Source organism: Rhipicephalus sanguineus, chromosome 2 (genome assembly GCF_013339695.2).
Source record: "Rhipicephalus sanguineus isolate Rsan-2018 chromosome 2, BIME_Rsan_1.4, whole genome shotgun sequence".
Classification (NCBI taxonomy): Eukaryota; Metazoa; Arthropoda; class Arachnida; order Ixodida; family Ixodidae; genus Rhipicephalus; species Rhipicephalus sanguineus.
Genome location: NC_051177.1, coordinates 174,506,806 through 174,527,688, shown reverse-complemented (window position 1 = coordinate 174,527,688; position 20,883 = coordinate 174,506,806). Strand labels below are relative to the sequence as shown.

At 47.5% G+C, this 20,883-nt stretch overlaps 1 protein-coding gene and 1 non-coding gene across 3 annotated transcripts in view; both read right to left on the bottom strand.

The window, feature by feature from the left end:
- LOC119383865 (phagosome assembly factor 1) overlaps window positions 1-20,883 on the bottom strand; it is a 75,543-nt gene that overhangs the window by 16,091 nt on the left and 38,569 nt on the right. For both annotated transcript variants that reach the window (XM_037652136.2, XM_037652135.2), the window contains exons 8-12: window positions 19,112-19,224; window positions 17,094-17,170; window positions 16,080-16,220; window positions 9,738-9,941; window positions 3,896-4,027 (exon numbers count right to left, since the gene is read on the bottom strand). In XM_037652136.2, coding sequence (XP_037508064.1) covers window positions 3,896-4,027; window positions 9,738-9,941; window positions 16,080-16,220; window positions 17,094-17,170; window positions 19,112-19,224 — 667 coding nt within the window. The remainder of the gene's footprint in view (window positions 1-3,895; window positions 4,028-9,737; window positions 9,942-16,079; window positions 16,221-17,093; window positions 17,171-19,111; window positions 19,225-20,883) is intronic.
- Trnak-uuu (transfer RNA lysine (anticodon UUU)) lies at window positions 3,380-3,452 on the bottom strand. The gene has a single exon. It is a non-coding gene; the product is annotated as a tRNA-Lys (tRNA).

Sequence of the window (20,883 nt, the reverse complement as noted above, 5' to 3'; positions counted from 1 at the left end):
TTAGTGCGTACCGCGATAACGTTTTGTGCCATAAAATTTTACTGCGCCGCTGAACTTCCCGACGCCACAATGTGCCGCCAAAAGTTTTCCGTCTTTTCTAGAAGTGCGTAGATCGGTCGATCACTGATTCCAACTTCCGCGCGATTGCGGCGATGCCTTTGCGGGTAAGCGGGAAAGAACGAAGGTGAGGCGGCGGCCACCGACGAACGCGCCAGCATGACTTATCGCCGACAACTTTATTACAATAAGTATCTTCAGATATCTGCTCGGGCACGCGTGCGGCGCAGCACCACTTTAAGCCTACTGCACGCTTTTAATAGGCGACAACCTGAACGCGCTGGGCCGCCGATCGCTGCCGCCTCGTTGCGCGGGGCCGTGTTCAAGAGCGCGCCGCTTTGTAGAAAAGAAAGCAGCTCGCTGTTGCGGAGCTGAGCGTTGCTGGTCGCGGGCGACGAGAAACCTCTTTGCATTGACGCTATCACGTTAAACGCACACGTACGGTACAGCAAGCGTAGCGCTGTTGTAATCATACTGCACGCTTTTATTGGGCGACCACCCAAACGCGCTGCCGTTCGCTGCCAGGACCGCTACAGCGTCGCGGAGTGCGCATCGCTTGCAGGAAGTTCGTCATCGCCGCGTTAACCGAACAAGCTACTCGCCGCATCTGTGCACGGTCTGGAGCGAAGTGGGTACGAAGGACACTCCCACGACAAATGCGCGCGTGCGGTGCAGCAAGCGGCCCGGCAGTGACGGCGTGAGCCGAGAAGGCGACGCACTGCACGCAACTAGCCAGGAGACGATCGGCTCCACGCAGCCGTACCGCGTTTCACTGGAACTGCGTCAGTTTTCGTTTATGAGCAGATCGCGGTACAGACGCACGCACATATATCGCGGAAAGCAAACACCGTCCGTTCTGTCGCAATGTTGGTCACTGCGTATACCGGACCTGTAATAGTTCCGAAATGCTGCTTGGCGTCGCCACCGTGCGCTATCGGACGGTCGTGCGAGAGTACCAGAATCTTTTCTCCACTTTGGCAAAGAGAAAGAAAAGGCTTTGCAATGGGTACTTTAGGCAATATTTGCTGTGGCACTGTATTTATTTCTTTGCTGGCGGCAATGGCGTACGCGAGGTGATGCAAATATTTACTTGGTGGTTAATGCGTACTACCGTTTAGTGCGTAGTTACGCGGCATTCCCGGCAGGTACGCATTAACGAGGTTCCACTGTATTTGTGAATCTGGCGACTTTTCTTATAAGTGGTTTATACCGTATATGTAACTGCCTTATACAGTCGAATCTCATTAATTCGAACACACTTAATTCGAACTGACGCTGCAGTCCCAGCAAAGTTATGTGTATTTCAAAGGCCGAAAATGCCCGGTAACTCGAACGCGTAAGCATCTGCAACGGTTAATTCGAACATGCCGTGCTCCGAAAATGCCTCAAATCACGTGGCGGCGCCTACGACCAGGCTATTCATGACCCTGCCGTGGAGAAAAAGCGTAAAAGACTCCCCATTTCCTCTGTTTATGTATGATCTCAGTGTTGACACCGATGCCAATATCTATACAGGCTACATGCCCTCAGCAGGCCCCTTCTGTTCTTAGTGGCGAGGACTCTTGACACCAGCGACGAAGTGTCCCCTGCCCTCTCGACACCACCAAATGCAACTAAAGTGGCGTCAGTGCTGCACTTAGCCACGCGCTACTTCTATTTCCAGCAAAATGCGGATGCTGGTTTGGAACTTGCTAGCAAGCTTCATGCCATGTCCATCGATTCATTGCAGGAAAAACGTGTGCAGGCACGCATAACCAGCTACATTTCTTATTGATGGGTACGGTGCAGTTTGAAATGAAAATATGCATGAATAAATCTTCGTGTACAGTCGAGCCCGACTATATCGAACCCGTTTATATCAAATTATCCCGTATATCGAACAATTTCTAAACACGGTAAATTTACATTGAGAATATATAGCAAAAGTTACTGTTACATCGAACGAAAATAGCAACGACAACCGATATATCAAACTCCATGTGCCTCAAAAGTGCCCCAGCAAGTTGGCTTTCCCTCGCGGTGGTGGGGAAAACTGCCGGCGCCACCCTAGAAAAAGTGGTTTAGACCCGATTGTGCATGGGCGAACACCCCCCTGCAAGAAATGATCCTGGCCCGCTCGCAGCGCTTACAGCCAATGAGAGGCCGTCGTGCTTTCTCCGAGGCGCAGTGAGCGCCATTTTTTCTTTCTTTATGCTTGTGTGCCTGCTGCTGCCTGTTTTCCTCGAGTCCTCATTCAGCGTGGTCCGTGCTGGTGGTGTTACCTGTTGGTGCTCTGTGAACTTTATTGGCACGCTGTCGTCATGGCTTGTGCAAAGAGGCAGAATTTGCCGTTCGCCGCGAAACTCGAAATCATAAATCGGGTCGAGCGCGGTGAAAAGAAGTCCGACGTCGCCGCCGCGTACAAAATTCCAAGGAGCACCTTGACTACTATCCTGAAGAACAAGGCAGACATCAGGGCCAAGTCAAAAACACTTCGGCGGAAACACCTGCGATGTTTCCGCCGAAGTTTGGAGCAAGCTGGCAGAGTTCCCGGGAGCTATCGACGGATCGACATTCGACGAGTTCGTCAGTGCGGACGATGATGTCACCATCATGGGTGAGCTACAAGATGAGGACTACGTTGCAGACGTCGTGCCGACCACGAGCCAAAGCGACAGCAATAAGGAAATTGACGATGGTCCATTGCCTACATCCTCTGAAGTGATTAGTGCACTTGCGTTGGTCCGGCGCTATTGCGTGAATGTGGAAGGTTGCGGCCTCAGCTGCTCCGACTCGTTGGACAACCTGGAGGCGTGCGTGCTGTCGCAGGCAGCGTAGTCGTTGACACAGAAGAAAATCCAGGACTATTTTGTTCCAAAGTAGGGCACGCAAGTAAGCCACAATATTAATAAAGTACTTTTCTTAATGTTATGTGCCTTTGTGTCAAAATCCTATAGCGGGCCTATATCGAATTATGCCATATATCGAACTAATAAACGTTTTTTAGCGAGTTCGATATACCCGGGTTCGACTGTACTTCCCAGTCATGTGCTCACTCATTGCACATGTGTTGCTGCAGGTAAGTCCTCAGTTCAATGAGCTTTCTTTAATTTGAACAATTTTTCAGGCCCCTTTGAGTCCGACTGATTGAGATTCGACTGTAATTGGCAAATTTGAGACGTGCATTTGTTTGGCACGTGCTACGTCATAGTGATACAACTAAACGCACCCAAGAGACAATTAGGCCAAGGAAAAGTAGGGGTCACTATTACTGTCTTTTATTGCAGTGTAGTAACTATTATGTAAATAGAAATTAATTGAAGTGCACGAGAAACCACCTTTTTTCCATCGGTGGGATTCAAACCCACAACCTTTGAATTAAACGTCCAATGCTCTACCAATTGAGCTACGACTGAAGGCGTCTGTCCCTGTCCATTTTGTTAGTTATTTCTGTAAGTGCAATCCCTGGGAGTGTTAGACAATGCCACTCGTAGCCAAGGCAGCGAGTGTGGAATACTCTTTTTGTCAGAGGACATCATGTGGCACGCGATCTTCACACAAAGTGGCTGCTAACCAATAAACCCTTACATGCTAATCTAAGGCATTAAGTCTGCCGGGACGAGACCTTCGCTGTGAATGAACGAAAGAAGGGGAATTTTTTCGAGAAGCTCGTTTGTTTGCTAGACACAACCAAATAAATGCAACAGACAATTACACCACGGAAAGCATAGGTAATAATAATTGTTGTCTTCCACTGTATATACTATCCAAACCATTCGATTCAAAATTATTTGACCACATCCCCATTAGCTTCGAACCTCACTCACCTGTCTCTATTAAGAAAGTCTTGTCTCCTTACCTCGAAGATGATGTCCTGGTATCCATAGCAGTAGGTAGACCCAAAGGGATTGGTGGTGTTTGTCGAGGACGTCCTGTTCAGGACGACGGGGCGCTCAGATGCCTTGACCAGGCGCTCCTGGAGCTCATCCCACTGCAAATAAAGGTTATGCAGGTCAAGTACAGCCTACAAGTTGGGCTGAACAAGGGTAACATGTCTAAACCTTGCTGAATGTAGCAACTTGTTGCATGCGTGCTGGCAGCAAGCATAGCGAAAGCCATAGATCGGCAAACTCACTCAGACTCACTCAAATACAGATCAAGCAATGAGTCTGAGTCTGATTCAGTCCTAGTGAGTAATACAGTAGAACCTTGTTGATACGTTCCCTCTTAGTACGATTTCCCTGCTCCTACGCTCGCAATCGCGAAACTTAAAAATAACCCAACACAGCTGTGGTGAATAAGTTCCGGTTAATACGTTCCCAGAAAATATGATTATTCAGCACAACGTTCAGCATCGCGAAAAACTGCGGTCGTACGATACGTTTTGTACTCAGAAACTCTCATTCAGGTGTGCAAAAAGGGCCCTCCCGTGTACTTGTGAAGTGCGAAGTGGCAGACAGCCACCGCACGGAGATTGCGGCTTCTCCGCAGTGCCTTTGCCCCGTCCGCACTTTCTCTGCTTTGCTCAACTGTCCCCTCCGTGTCACTTCCGAATTGCTCAATCGCCACTCTCTGTCAATCACACACTGACCCAAAGGCAGGCGGCGATGCTGGCCATCAAAATCTTCAAATGGCTTTCAAAAAAATTACACCATCTCCCACTAAAGGGAACCATGTGTCGATGCGAAGCAGCGGGAAGATGGTTCGCTTGAGCGGGAGATGGTGTAATTTTTTTAAGGAGCTGGCTCGCCAGGTTCTTAAAAGTCCTGCGCCATGAGCTGCATCCATCCATTCAAAGCGTCATGGAACGCGAAGAGGAACACTACGCGCGTCGTGTCTTCCCTCTAGCCTGGCTATAAATTCTCACAGGGCGAGCGGAGCGGGGAACGCGGTTGACAGGCGCGCGAGGGGGGGGAGCGTAGGAGAGGAGAGAGAGGGGACGCGCATACGCTGGCGCTCATTGCGGCGTTGCGCAGGGGGGAATGAGGTGCGCAAGAGGGGGGGGGGGGAGCGTAGCAGAGTAGAGAAAGGGGAGGAGAATGCGCATGTGCAGTAAGGGTGGTAATGCTGCACACCACTGGATCGAACTCTGCCATAAGCTGCTTCGCATTTAAAAAAAAACAGTATTTTCTGTAGCACTTGGCACGATTTTGCTGAGCATTGCAAATCCTTCATCCGTAGCACGGTACATAGATGCACACTCGTTCCACACACTTTTGTTCAGACCCCATGGTTACAACAACAGCCGGGGGAACTAACAATGCAGCTGAAAGAATGGAGGCTGTTGCTCCTCCAGTCCACCACGGTTCGGTACAAGACCCACGGAAACGCACATGCCGCCGCCGCATCGCCGCCGCGACACATAACCATGGCAACGCTGCCATTGTGCACAGAGAATATGGCCAATAATTTCTCCCACACTTTTCTCCAGCGCGTTTGTTTTCAGGTTGCTCCAACCATGGCACGGCGCAATTCCAGTTGGCGTTCGTTTTTCCCTGGCTGGACAATTCTGCCTACCAGCAGGTTGTCAGAAGCTGCCACTAAAAATTTGTTCTGGAAGATATCTGGAAGGTTTCTGGTTATCAGACGGCAAAACGAGAGGATGCACACTCGCCGTCATCTTTGTGAGGACTCGATGGATTGCACTGTGGGTGGTTATAGACTTCACCTTCGGTTGCCATTACACCAGGCGTTATCTTTTAAAGCATGTTTCGCCGTGCGAGATGGTACAATTACGAGTGGCGGCGTACATCCACCGCATGTCTCAAGACAGAACGCAAAGTGATCAGCGCGAGTGTGCGACGTAGTATGCGATAGCCACGAGCAGCTGTCACTTTCAGGGATGCTTATCACTTTCGCGATATTTCGCATATCATGTTGTACCGCGATTGTTACGTGCACTGCGCACAGTTGAGCTTGTTAAGCCTTTAGCATGGCGGTAAGTTTCTTCACGGATGGGGCGAGTCGTGCGTGATCTTGCAAACATACGTGATTGTATCCCAAATGCGTATGCTCGAAAATAGAGTTTTAGCAAGTTATAGAAATACGGTACGCAAATATGGTATAGGACAACGGTAGTGCTCCTTCTCTCCAGCTCGTTGTGCCCAAAGTGCGTCCCCCGATCGGCAGGTGAATCGTTAACAATGCATAGGCTGACAGGCAACAATAAGGGGTGACACCCCGCAATGATTTTTGAAAAGGCCTTTGTGGTATTGGGGTGCTTTTACTGGAATTAGAAGTGGCAAAAGCACAACAAGCGAGCGAGGAGGAGCGCTACCGTAGTCCTGTACCGTGCTTGCGTTCTGTATTTCCGTAACTTGCTAAAACTCTCTAATATCACTTCTGCTCTTCGGCAAACCTAGCCCCACATATCGAAGTGGCAATGCAGAAAGAACGGACGCTCATACAGTGCAAAGTTTTGTCTGCTGACACGGCAGTAGCGTTTCTTTGCATTTAAGCTGGTTGTCCTGGAGTTAGATTTTGCAATATTCAGGTTGTCTGGGATTTCAACACACGTGACCACGACGAGCTAGTAGAACAGAGAAACTTTTATTTACAAAATTCAAAAAGTGTCGGCTGCTTCCTTTGTTTCCCCAGCGGCGTTATTACGCGATTCTCATATATGCATCGCTACGCCATGTTGAAAAGCACGCTGAAACAACCGCTTCCGCGAACGACCCAAATAAAGACATGGGCACGCAACACAAACTGTACAGTTGCACTAATATGCTAACATTAGCTATTCGCCGACAACAAGGTGTCCGACAACGCCGAGATGCAGGCGTGGCATCGCGGAGCGATAAATTTTGCCTTATTCTATACTATTTTTATCATCCACCACTCGCGGCTGGCTGATCCCATTGATGACGCGGACAAATTGTTGCTCCGACCACCTGTCGCACTGTCCAAGCGCGAAATGCCCGAAAAGCATTGGAAAAGGCATCGTTCCGCGGTTGCACCCCAGGGCTACTCGTGTTGATACGCGTATGTACCGTTGCTCTGACCAGTGGCGAAGCGTGAAAAGCACGAGAAGTATTGGAAAGGTATCAGAAAAGGAATCGTTCCACTGGTTCCGCGATTGCACCCCAGCGTGGACAACTGAGCTTTGGCTTCGGATCGTCTGCGACTTCGAAGCAACTCAAGCCAGTTGCGAAAGCAGGGCAGTCTCATCGCCGTCGCTATAGGGGTATTCAGATGGGGGAGAAATGCTCGGGGGAGACGAGGGGATTGCAGATCACGTGACCGCGACGTCACGGATTAGCGAGTGGGCGTGACCCCCCCCGCGCCTCCTCGGGGGAGACAGGGACCTTTTCCCTGAAAGGACAAACGATCCCCCGGCGTTGGGGGATATAGCGAAATTTCGGGCTCTTGTTTGGCCACATTGTTGCACTTGTTCCTGCAGAGAGCGGCAGCGTGTGTACAGTCTGCAGCTGCATGGTTGTCTGCAGCTCGTCAAACTGGTGGTGCAAGCCACCAGAGTAGTCTAGTAACACTGGTCTCCCCCTCCATTCGCCTCGTCCGTGTGAGTGGGGGGCATTTGTGGAGACTTCTCCTCGCGCGCTGACGTCACTAGACTCCGCCTTTATCCCCCGAACATTTCTCCCCCGTCTGAATACCTCTTATCAAGCAATGGCGGCCACCATACTAAGTGAACAGTGGCAGTTTCTGACGGTGCCAATGCGCGATTTAGACTTTGTAGACATATTTTTATGCTCTAAAATGCACCAAAATGTTCGAGTTGTGTTTATTGCACGGCAAATAAAATTTCTGAGCATGAAATTGCATCGTCAAATTTCGTTGAAGTGGAATGACAGCAGAAACAGTGTTCGTTGTGGTAAGCGCATTTATTAGAGCTGTGCGAATAGCAAAATTTTGGGTGCGAAGCGAATTCGAATAATAAAGATTGAGTGCGAATCGAATCGAATAATTTTCGAATAATTTTCGAATATTTCCCAAACATTTTTCGAATACTTCGAAGTGAAATTACAGAAAAAAGTTGCAGAGAATCGCCAAGTATGTTCTTATGAGATAGCAACATGAATGTGTTTCTTTTTGCTAGGTTAATGAAGCGCTGGCACAGGGTAGTGTTTCATAGTTGTCTTATCAAGAATGAGGCAATGTAGAGGCCAAATTGTATTTATGTACATGATTTGGTGCAACCAAAGTGTTGCCGACAACACTTTACACATGATAGGCAAAGATGCCATTTCCTCAGCCTCTCCTCCTGTTTCAACTTCTGTGGAAGCCCAACTGATGTGGCGGTCAAGGGTGTGCTCCCTTCAAGTCCGGAGTTCCAAATCTGCCTCGTAGACGTCGATATATAAGAACATCTGAAATTTTGGATGCTAAAAAGCTTCGGCGTCCGATTTTTCGGACTTCCTGCCCAAACATTAATTGAGCCCCCACCTCTGCCACATCTTTCATCTCCATGTTGGAACCAGCGTTTTCTTGAGTTAATACATTTGCGACCATAGCAGAGCTTGAAAGGCAGCTTTGCCGCAATACGGGGGTGTGATGAGGTGAAACATATTGAAAATCTAGGGACCACTTCCAATCGGACTTGACTGCGTCTTGGCTGAGTTCGACCGTAACGGAGTTTGAAAGGCAGCTTTGCCGCAATACGGCAGTTTAATGAGGTGAAGCATATTGAGAATCTGTAGGGGTCATTATTAATCGGACGTTGACTGCGTGTTGGCTAAGTTCGACCGTAACGGAGCTTGAAAGGCAGCTTTGCCGCAATACGGGGTGTGATGAGGTGAAGCATATTAAAAATCTAGGGACCACTTCCAATCGGACGTTGACTGCGTCTTGGCTAAGTTCGACAGTAACGGAGTTTGAAAGGCAGCAGCTTTGCCGCAATAACAGTGTAATGAGGTGAAGCATATTGAAAATCTCTAGGGGTCACTTTTAATCGGACATTGACTGCGTCTTGGCCAAGTTCGACCGTAACGGAGCTTGAAAGGCAGCTTTGCCGCAATACGGGGTGTGATGAGGTGAAGCATATTAAAAATCTAGGAACCACTTCCAATCGGACGTTGACTGCGTCTTGGCTAAGTTCAACCGTAACGGAGTTTGAAAGACAGCTTTGCCGCAATACAACAGTGTAATGAGGTGAAGCATATTGAAAATCTCTAGGGGTCACTTTCAATCGGACATTGACTGCGTCTTGGCCAAGTTCGACTGTAACGGAGCTTGAAAGGCAGCTTTGCCGCAATACGAGAGTGTAATGAGGTGAAGCATATTAAAAATATTAGGGGTCATTTTCAATCCAATGTTGACTGTACTTGTTTTTAGGAAGTTCGAATAGTTCGAATAGTAAAATTCCAGTGCGAATCGAATAGCAAACGCTATTCGAAAAATATTCGAAATTTCGAATATTCGCACACCCCTAGTATTTATGCATTGACTCCTATGGAACATTGATGGAGAAACGAGAATTTTTCGTTGTACCGGAAATTTCGTTGAAGCGGCGTTCATTGTAGCGAGGTTCGACTGTATGACGCCCAGATTATGCTTTTTTGCTTGGTCCCCTTAAAGTTGTATAACTGGGGTTCCACTGTATTCGTTCATCTAAAAAAAACGTTAATCTGAGGTTTGCTATAAGGTGACTTGGCTATATTTGCACACCCTGAGTTAGCTGTTATGTGACCAAAATCATGCCTTTTATGGGTATGGGGTGGTGTGCAATGTTAATTCTTTACCTTGGTGAAGGCAGTGACAACATGGCCATCGTCCTCGGTCGCCACGTCCACCAAGGTTGCCCGGCGCTGCTCGGGTGTCGGAGGGAGTCGCAGCCTCAGCCGGAATGGGCAGCGGTAGTACTGCTGGAAGTTGAAGTGGCCTGGGTAGTTGCTCTGCAGGACTATCTTCTTCACCACATGCCGCTGGGCATCGAACAGCACATCCTGCAACACATCACACAGAATGACGGTCTCAACAATGAAAAGCAGCAGCATGTCTGTTTGAACAGAACCACAGAGAGGGCCACCACTGGCCTGTACGATGTCAAAATTAGGTTCAGATGGTCAGAAACTGTTGTCGTCTGCCATTCTTCATGATGGGCAAACCATGGTTATGTACGCAATACAGTAAAAGCTCGTTAATTCGGATTTCTAGGGACCGGAAAAAATGTCCGAATTAACCGAATGTCCGAATTATCGAATGGTCGAAATAAACACAATAAATGCACGAGTTTTTTCAACATACCTTTACTTAACAAAGTAATCGCGGATGCTTGTCTGTTTTCGAGCAGAAATTCGCGCTGACACAATTTTTCTGAGCCCTTCAAGGTGCTCAGCAGCTCGCATGATGTCTGCAGTACCGCAAAAGTTTCACCCGTCATCCACGCTTTTCAGTTGGCACGGTAATCCACGGGAAGATTGTTGATGTTCTTAAAGCAGCGTGGCTTTTGAACCTTTCCGATAACGAGAAGCGGCAAGCGCTCTGTTCCCGTCACGTTCGGGGATAAAAGTACGGTTACTCGTTCCTTGCTTCTCGCCACCGATTGAAGGATCCCCTTTCATCTCTCTTCATCACTTCTTGTCGGGAGAGCCCGTTATTCAGAGCATGCAAAATTTCTACTTTGGTGGTGAAGTCCTTGGCCTCGTACTTGGGCCGCTTCGCCGGCGTTGCCATCGGCGGAGAGTGCGGTCGCACGAGAAGTCAGCACAAAAGCACCAGCAAAGATCAAGCTAAAGGAGCCGTACTGAAACGTTCCTCGATAAATCGGCGATCAACGATGCAGCACACCAACGGGAACAAAGCAACAAAACCCACACGCGAAAAAAAGCCGTTCAACCGGTCTCGATCCAAGCCAAGTCGATAATTGATGTCCATGGCGATGCTGCGTTTGAGCTTCACTTTTGTTCCGAATTGTTCTTTTTTCATTTTCGAGCCTCGCCAGCGGCCCGAAAGTCGCCGAATTATCCGATTTGCGGTCAAATCTGTCCGAAATAACGAGCGCCCAGTCTCATAGAGTGATGCGTATATTTACAGGGACCAGATGACGTGTCCGAATTAACCGATTTTCCGAATTAACGAGGGTCGAATTAACGAGCTTTTACTGTATTAACAATAAAACCATATATGGTAGGGTATAACGAAGGCAGGAGAGGACCCACCAAAATGAGGAAACTGTAGCAGCCGGTTGCCTCTGCGACTAAAGCAGGGTTCGTACAGGTTTCAAAGGAGAGAATTCAAGGATATTCAAGGAATTTCAAGGAATTTTAAGGGCCTGTCACACAATTTTCAAGGACTAAAAAACAGCATCCAAATGATGAATTTTTTTTTACTATAACAACGTTTCAAATTCTGACTAAATTTATCCCACTTATACCGTACATATACAGTAAAAGCTCGTTAATTCGACTCTGTTAATTCGGAAGTACACGGGTCTGTTATAATGACAGTGGTGGTCCAACTGCGCCAATTGCACCGTTTTGCTACAATCCCATATACCTGCGCCTTGCTGCGTCCAAAATGTCTCTGTCCAAAAATTGTAACGAAGAAAAATATGCGCACTTTTGCCATATGAACATGCTGCCACAAGAATTTTGCAAGTGAGTGCTATAATAAAGAAGTTACAGGGGTTAGAACATCCATTTCAGCTGGTTTCAAATTTTCGCACGTCCTCGCCACCCTTCTTCTCCACAGGGAGGGGAAGGAGTAGCCCGTCGTCGTGACTCCGCCCACTTCGGCAACGTGACAAGAAGTGAGAAATTGACGTCATTGGCGAGCTCGATCAGTCGCAATGCACTTCCGCTTGCTGCGGCTCCTGGTTGTTTATTGTTTATATTGTCGCATGGGATCCGCAACTTGACGGTAGTTTTCGGCTCTTCGGTATTTTGAAACCTTTGTGACAGTTCACAATGCAGCAGGAATGCGTGCCTGCTTTCCAAGACGACAAAGGGGCGCGAGAGAAAAGTGCGGCGACCCCTGCTCGCACCCGTCCGAGCTACCGGAGATTCCCCATCTCTCCACTCGATTTGCAGCCTCAACAGAAAGCAGGTCGCACTGTGGACTGCACTGGTCCTGAAATTGAAGGGTTTTCAAGGACAGAATACAATTCCAGAACCTTCAAGGGCCTTGAAAATGTGCTTTTTAAATTCAAGGGTTTTCAAGGTTGTCAAGGACCAGTACGAACCCTGTTTAAAAGAAATAGTCCCACTAAAAAAATGTTGTGGTACAAAAAATTATTACTTTTCAGTACTAAGCATCTTTGACAGAGATCAATCTGGCTAGGTGAAATACCGTACTTACCCGCATAATTTGCGCCCTCGCATAATTTGCGCACCCCTAATATTTAGCCAGCTTTGCTACAAAAAAATATTTACTTGCATATTTTGCGCTCCCCGCCCCGCTCGAGCCAGCTCGCCGGCGCGCGCGCACGGGGCGAACTTGGACGGCCGCGCCGCCGCGGCCCTCACCGAGCAGGCGAGCGCAGTCATACACAATACAGTGAAATCTCGGTATAACGAACTTCAGGGGACCGCGGAAAAATGTTCGTTATTCTGAAAGGTCGTTATAGTGAAAGCCCAAAAATTTACCATAACAATAGAATTTCAGTAACGCAAACGTCCTACCTTTGCTACGGTACGTCCTTGAACTCGTTTCTCACAACAATGCACACGTGAACGTCATACAAGGCACGTTTATTTGAAATAGTCCGTGATCGTTTTTTTTGACGGGTGCAGCACAAACTCTGCGTCACGAATGATTCTAGACCGTCCGCATTTTTATCCGCCGCTTCGGTCGCTGTTCCGCTTTTTTCTATGAATATGCGGAGTTTCCTCAAGTAGTCCAACGCGTCTGTGGTCGACACGGACTCGTCGCGATCTTCGGGTGCTACCGTGACATCGTCGTCCATGTCATCGCTGCAATCCTTTAAGGCCCAACTGCATGCACGCGAGTTTTGAGCGACGGCCGACAGGATTTGCTGTCGCGGAAGGCCATCCATCGCCGTCGCTTGTCGCAGGGGTGCAATCGCGAAACGATGCTATTTCCGATTCCACACGGCTGGCTGATCGCGCTGATAACGCGGACGGACCGTCGTTCTGACCACTGGCCAAGCGCGAAAAGCACGAAAGGCATTGGAATCTGAAATAGAATCGTTCCGCGATAGCATCCCAGGTTTCTGGAAAGCCAGAAAACATCGCTTGTCGCCCGGAAGTGAGCATGACGATATCCAACAACATGGCAGCATCTCTGACCCTTGCTTCGGTTGCAATTTGCTCGTGATGCTTCCAATCGGCGCGTACTTCAAGGAATGCAAGTTATAGACTATCTTATTTACAGCCCCATCTCACGCGGAGAGCGAGGCAGCGGCCGTATTTTGTCGTTATTTATGATCGACGGTTCGTTTTGATGTTTCGGTGGTAGCTTGCTGCAATGTCAACATCGTCGTCGTGTGAGGTAGCCCTTCTCCCTGCGAAGCAACGATGTGAGGCGCTGCGGCTTTTCTTAAACGTTCTATGACAGCAAGAGGAAACGTTGTCGAGATGCGCCTCGTGGACTAACCCCAACATAACGCAGTTTGCAAAGTGCGACGTAGCGTAGGCAGCGTACGCTTCCGGGCGCCCCATGGGATCACAGCAGATACTACTGCCGCGGTTAAACATAAGATTGCGAAAAAAGGAAGTCCCGAAACGCTTTTATGGCATCTTTATCTCAAACAAGACAATAATAAATTTGGCATGTTGTCATTCATCTACTCTGTAATTCTTTTTCGTAATTTGCCTGCGTGCGCGCAATAGTTTTCAATCGAGCAGCGCGACGAAGCCCGTTTGTAGGAGGTGTCGGTTTGTCGCAGTCGCCTTCGCTCGAAAGTCGCGTGCTACGCATGCGGTTGGGCCTTTACAAAACCTGATGCGTTGTCGCCTCCGCAACGAAAGAAAAAAAAAAAAAAAGTTCTCCGCCCGCGTCTTTCTCCTCCCGTGCCATTTCAGGTTTTAGCGGGAGGGCGTCCGCTCTTCGCGCTGCGTCGTCTGCTACCTTACAGCTCCGACTGCCATGACCGATACACTGAAATCTAAGAATCCTCGCATTTCGGGATATAAGTTCGTAGTACTGAGCTGTTGTTAAGATTACACGGGAATTAAATAACGATCGTTATTCTGAAGTTCGTAGTAGTGAAATATTTTTACATTGAAACTATAAGCAGTCGGCACGGGATTTCTTAAAAGTTCGTTAATTTGAAATGTTCGTTAATGTGGTGTTCGTTGTAACGAGATTTGACTGTACAGGCTGCGAGTGCGAAGTCCCTTCTTCCGATTACTTCGTTCTATTCTCTGAAAACCGCCGAGACCGTACCAACCGTTAATCTGTTCACCGGTTGTCGGAACTGTTCGAGCGTTCTCCCGCCGTGAGAATGCATGCATGCGACACGGCACGGACTACTTTCTGCATCGGAGGCGTGCGAGGGCCAGTCGCGCCAAAATTTTCCCGCGCTGACCCTCCTCCTCTGCGTCCGCGCTGCGACGCAGCCTTCGTTGATTTCGGAAGTTTAGGTTTCGCGATCAGCCAGTTGCGTTTTCACTGTTCTCTTGCGATGAGCTACAATAACTATTCGGCAAAATTCAAGCTCACTGTTATAGAATTTGCCTAAGGAAACGGGAACCGTGCCGCAGAAGAGTTCGCTTTTTAATACAAGACCTGGAAGGAGACCGTTCCGAGGATCGACCGAAGCATGGAAAGTTTCCTGCCGTTGAAGAATACCTTTTCAAATATGTGCGAGAGCTTAGGCCCACCGGTATCGCCGTGCCGTGGCACCTCATTACTCCCAGCATTGTCGCGAAGAGCTTCAAGAAGACGCCTCAACGCACTCGACGGAACCAAGGACGACGCGCTTTGGGAAAGCGGTGACAGCGGCCGCGGCGATGATTCTCAGTCGGACTTCTCAACCAGTGATTCTGACTAGACCGCGCATGACCGAATCTGGCTGGTTAAAGTACGTGCTAATTCTGTTAAAAACCCTTTGTTTGCGCTATAATTTATTTTCTTCTTTAATGTATTATATCGCGCGTGTTAGGACTATATATTGTGCGTTATTTCAGATGTGCTTGCGAAATCTCCGCGTAATTTGCGCACCCCCTTTTCGGAGCTCCAAATTCGCGAAAAAAAGTGCGCAAATTATGCGAGTAAATACGGTAGCTCTCAATGCTCAAGTGACACCAACCAGTTTCCCCCGACAAGATATACCCGACATTTCGAGACCCGCTCGGCCCCTTCCTGAAGGGTTGACTGCATTGGTTGTGCAAGCAACAATGTCTATTTCTGCTCTCACCTTGGTTCCACGATTACAGTGGGTCACAAATGCCATACGTGCAATAGCGGGCAACATCCCCAAAAAACTGTTATGGTTGCTGGAGGTTTCCTCAAAGTACAAAGAATAAAGGAGAAGCCAACTTCCCGCATTTGTCTCTGTGTGTGTGAAAAAAGCGCCGTTGAAATCGATTGTACGGTCACGAGGCAAGTGCATGGCACTGAGATTCCATTCTCCGCAAGTCATTCTTGCATTGGTGGTTTCTGCCATAAAAGCTCCTGCTTTCTCTAATCTAACTTGCTAGGCACCCCGAACCTGACACTCTATAATCGATTCCCTGGTGTTTTTCTTTTGACGGTCAGAATATTGGTTCCGGCAGCACGTGAGCAAGCGTTAAACACTGGTTTGCGAGTTCTCTTGATGCCTCCTTTCCCGAGAAACCTGGTAAGCTGTTGCTAATTTTCGGGGACATATGGTAAAACGACGCGTAGCGACACATCAGGCTGACTAGCTTGTCTCTATTGCGGCTAGCATGAGGGGCGTCTGGACGGGGAGGAAATGAGAGGAGTAGGGCTTTCAGAGACATCTCCGCAACAGAGTGATTTCTTTTTGAACATACCGTGTGATGCACGGCGGATGAAGGCTGAATAGGAGCGCCGTGAATGAGACAGAATACTGTGCCCACGGTTTTACATGCCTGTGACATCTTGCCCGAGGCCGGGCTTGTCAAAATGTAAAAGTGAAGGATTGCACTTCCAAATCTGCAAATAAAAAACACACTCACCATGCCCAGGGTGAAGTAGTTGTAGAAGTAGTCCGACGCCCTGGCAGCCAGTAGTCGGTGGGAGTCCTGAGCGTGGATCTTCATCTTGTCCTCCTCCTTGTAGAACACCTTGTTTGGGGAGCCCAAGGCCCACACCACATCCTGAAAGAAGAAGAATTTCATCACTGTTTAATTTTTTTATGTGAAAAGCCTGTCTTGAGCCATATACAGCAGAATCTCAAAGAGACGAGTTCTTCGAGAGCATACAAAATATTCGTGTCATGCCGACTCCCTATTATCCAAAACAAGCCAGCCTGCCGACGAAAATGAACACAAACCTTACTGTGCTAAGTTCAAAACCAAAATTTCTGTAGTGCCATATTGTACTTGGAATGCATGAAACTGTGCAATGATCTCATCGCTCACACTGAAGGCACTTCAGGGAGGTCACGGAATCAGACAGCAAAAGTAGCGGCAATATATTGATTTCAGGAAAACATTTGATGCAGCACCTGCAATGCCTAAACTACACTTCATCAAAGCGAATTTATTGAAAATGCACTCATTGTGCTTGCAAAAGATCATTTTGTCAGCCTAGATGGCTGAAAAAGAAGCTCACAGTCATGCAATGACACCTGGAGTTCGCGTAGCTATCTCTCACCTTCCTCCCTGCTGAGTGCCACAACAGTGGTATCATCAAAAAGCTCAAGGATTCGCATTTCAGTCACCACCTTCCTCCCTACAACAGCCAAAACGCAAAAAATGCAATAAAAAACAAACCAAAAGATCAGGGGCTGGTCTGGCAAAAATAGCAAAGCCTGCAAGCCTCCTACTGGCTCAGTGTGCCAGCATGTTTCAGAGGTGCCTTTCTACCGGTTGCTGCTACAGGAACTACGCACTGCCATTATTGGTCGTTTCTGACTCACTAGGCCTTTTCACGGAAATTTCGTCTATCCGCGAATTTTTTGCATATCGTGGCGTTATCCTAACCTGTGTGAATCAAATTGCCGTCAATCGTGGCTTGCTATAGCTTACCTGAACAGAGTCACCGAAGTGTACACATCGTGTCAGCTTCTTCTGGATGGGACCAGAGAGTCTGGATGTCTCGTATGCTGCACAAAAGCAGAGGGAGTGTCGGCTGTTTATCTGCACTGCGACTAATTCGCCACTCTGTTGCAAACAACGGTGTTCCTAAATGTGACAAAACACTCTTCTTGAAATTGGGCACAAATGCACTTCATCGTACTGCGGTTAAAAAATAATGGTATTCCAAAGAAATAGTTATAAAGTGTTGAATACTTAATTATACTGAGAGTTCTGTTTTATGAAGTTCATTACTAGAGACCGGATTTTAGGCAAATGCCTATTTTGTTCCATGCATTCCTATCGCGCCACTTCGGTATATGAGCATGAATTAGATGTTACGAAGGAATTTTGTAGTGTTTTTATAGTGCCTATAAATGCCTATTTCTGGCGTTCGTGCCTAAATGCTTAAACATGCCTATAAATGCCTATTTTCAAAATTAGCGCTTATACGAACACTGTTTAGCCTGAAACTTTGCTTTCAAGTGCAGTTTGAGGCCTTTATTCATGTTACCGGCAACAATGACTGTTTGGAACTCTACTGGGTTCAACCTAGTCCTTTAGTTCAGCCAACTTCTGGAAAAGAACTGCTAGCAGCACTGAAGTGGGACACGCTGGCGAGCATTCACTGCTGCACTGACATGGCGCGAGTGATTGGCAAATGCAGGACTGTGGAGCGTCGTCAGCGGAAAGGAGAGCGGAGAGCAAAAAAAGAACGAAAAATGTGATGTGCATGGGCTTTTGTTTTGTTTCTAATGTACTTTGTGAGGTGTTCACTGCAGTAGCGTAGTCAGAAATTTTTTGGAGGGGGTGGGGGATGTTCAATCATACTTTATATATGTTCGTGCGTGCGTTTGTATCTGTGCATGTATATATAGACATGCAAAACTGAAAATTTTGGCGGAAGGGGGGCGGGGGTGTTGCACCCCCCGAAGCCCCCCTTCCCTTCATGGCTACGCCAGTGCTTCCCTGCCAGGAGATAAATTGGCTCTACGCGATTCTACCCGGCCAATAGAAGGAATCCCTCCCTTGTGGTCTTTTAGCAATCTGGCTATCTGCTCCTGCTCTGCCCTTCTCAGTCATGCCGAAAAGACACTCGGGAGTGTGTTGATTCGACAGTGGACACTTGACTCCCCATGCAGAACACGGGAGGGACCGTGTTCTGTGAACCGAGTGCAGGACAAAGCACAATTGTACGGCTATGCTCAACTCTTGGCGCCTTTGTGCCATCGTAAGCAATAACATTTTTGTTTTCCTGTCGTAGATAGTGGTCGCGCACGTCTTCGTTTGAAATTATTTACATATATGTGAAAATTTATTGTGTCTATATATACGTTTTGGAAGCCTAAAACGTTGTTTTGCCTGCCTATTTTTGACGCCTAAAACGAGCTTTTTTAATGCCTAAAAATCCGGCCTCTCTTCATTACAGTCGCTGACCGATTTTCCAGACCTGGCGAGGACCATAGTCTGAAAAATCGAACAGTCCAAAAAGGTTGTTAGGACATGAAAATTAAGTTCATTTGAATTAGAACGGCCTAAAAAAATCTCTAACAAAATTTAAGCCCGAAAGTTATATTTTTAGACTGAACCACTCGTTCCGGCCATGCCGTTTGATTCCGAAAGCCGCCACGTTGAATTCTCTACTGGCTTGGTCAAGTTTAGCTTTTGGTGGCCCACTGTGCAGCCTCGCTGTGCGTGTGTGTGTGTTGTGCAACAAGCAAGCCTCGATCACCCTCCACGGTGGTGTAGTGGTTATGGTGCTCTAATGCTGACCCGCAGATCATGGGATTGGCCCCGGCAGCCACATTTTCGATGGAGGCGAAAATGCTTGAGGCCCGTGTGCTTAGATTTAGGTGCACGTTAAAGAGGCCCAGGTGGTTGAAATTTCCAGAGCCCTCCACTCCGGCATCCCTCATAATCATATCGTGGTTTTGGGATGTTAAACGCCAACTATTATTATTATCAGTTACCTTCAGTGAGGAGGGTGAGTCGGACTCCCAGGGTTGTGTCCCCTTCCCTGAGCACTTCAAGGCCCTCGAGGAAGCTCTGGTTCCCAAAGCAGCACAGGGGCAGGGGAGGAGGCCTGCAGGACAACACAACAGAATCCTGGAAAACTCTTACACCAATACCCAAGGAAAGAACAAATGTGCATCACCTTCCAGCCTGTGAACCTTAAAATTTGTAAATAAACTAGAGATTTGATAGGAGGGAGAAGTCATGGCACACATTTTTTAGAGCATTTCCTGCACACGCACTTTTGCGGGATACATATAAGCATATGGACATCAGCAATTTAGCAAAGGCATTAGAAAGCCTTGTGTCACTTCACTGTGAAAATGTCATTTTATGGGAGCCGTATAAAATTTGCCAGTGATCATTCTTGCGCCTCTCTGCACAACCACAGGTTCTTCCTTTCTATGCGCTATATCAAGATACAGTGCATCTAATGTGACTGTAACAGAAACAATGCAGAGCAGTGTCCAGTTTGTGCCAGTCGGCTCTACAAATGCTGCGCAAGTGTGCATACAGAAGCGTTTAACAGCAGATATTACCTGCCGCTCCAAGACAATGCTACTTCAAAGTATGGAGTGTTCTGGCCATCTTGCAATATGGTAGTTGCGAAGACATATGGTTTATGAGGCACAAAAATTAGCAATGGCAAACGTATCAGTGGTTTTGGAGAAAGTATGCATTGATAAGTATACTGTCAAAGTGGGCCCAGTACGAGACAAAAGGCTAACTCAAAACTTGCAGTGTTCGAAAGCACACCCGTGTAGTACAGTATCTTGGGTTATCATGTGAATGCAGGAGAAAAAGAAACTATCCAGATGGCTGTCAATCGAGACCAGAAGAGCAGGTATGAAACATTTCTTGCAGTATTTTGGTAGCAAAGATATATATCCCCTTCAAGCGCGAATTATGATGCAGTGTCTGCAAATGCGTCAAATTCGTATGGCATGATTCCAAGGCACTCAGTATTACATTCCAAGAAAGAAAATAAACGAATGCGTTGTTTTGTGCCAATTTCAGTAATTAATGTTAGTGTGTACTTAAACACCTAATTATTCTGCTATCAGTCAGCTTCAATCCTTCCATAAAAATAATCAAATATGAGGCCCAAAAGGTATGGACAGTTTGTTTCTTGGATGTATTCGTTTCAAGCAAGGAAAAAAAAGACTCTTGACGTTAGTCCTGGAAAGCGGCACGTCGAACGATCGTTGAACATGGTAGCGTCTACAGCAAAGTGATCCTCTGCAGGAATACACAGCACAATGAAGTTAAAGGGACACCAAAGGCAAATCTATCTTCAGCATGCAAAGTAACTTTCTCTTGATGTGAGCTTTCTTAATAAGGCGACACAAAACCAACTGTACTTCGCCGACATTAGATATGATGCACAAAGGTTGCAGTTGTGCACAAAATGAACCTACGTGAACTTGCAACATAATGTGCTCTGCTGCCATTTTGTGATAGCGATGACACTGTATCTGACCCTTCTGAGAAGAGGCTGTTGCCAACACAGTTTCGGTTTCATCTTCGCATTCGATTCCCCTACGTAGGCCACTTTTGGACTAGTTTCATTGGAAAGATGAGTGTTGTGTTAAAGAGAGTTTAAAAGGTGAGAATAAGGATTTGCCTACATCTCCTCCAATAAAATTCTTGGTTGTCAATTTTCAAAATAATTTTATCTATCTTCCTTGGAGCAGTGCCGCTTTGTACAGCGGGCTTAGTTAGGCGGCCT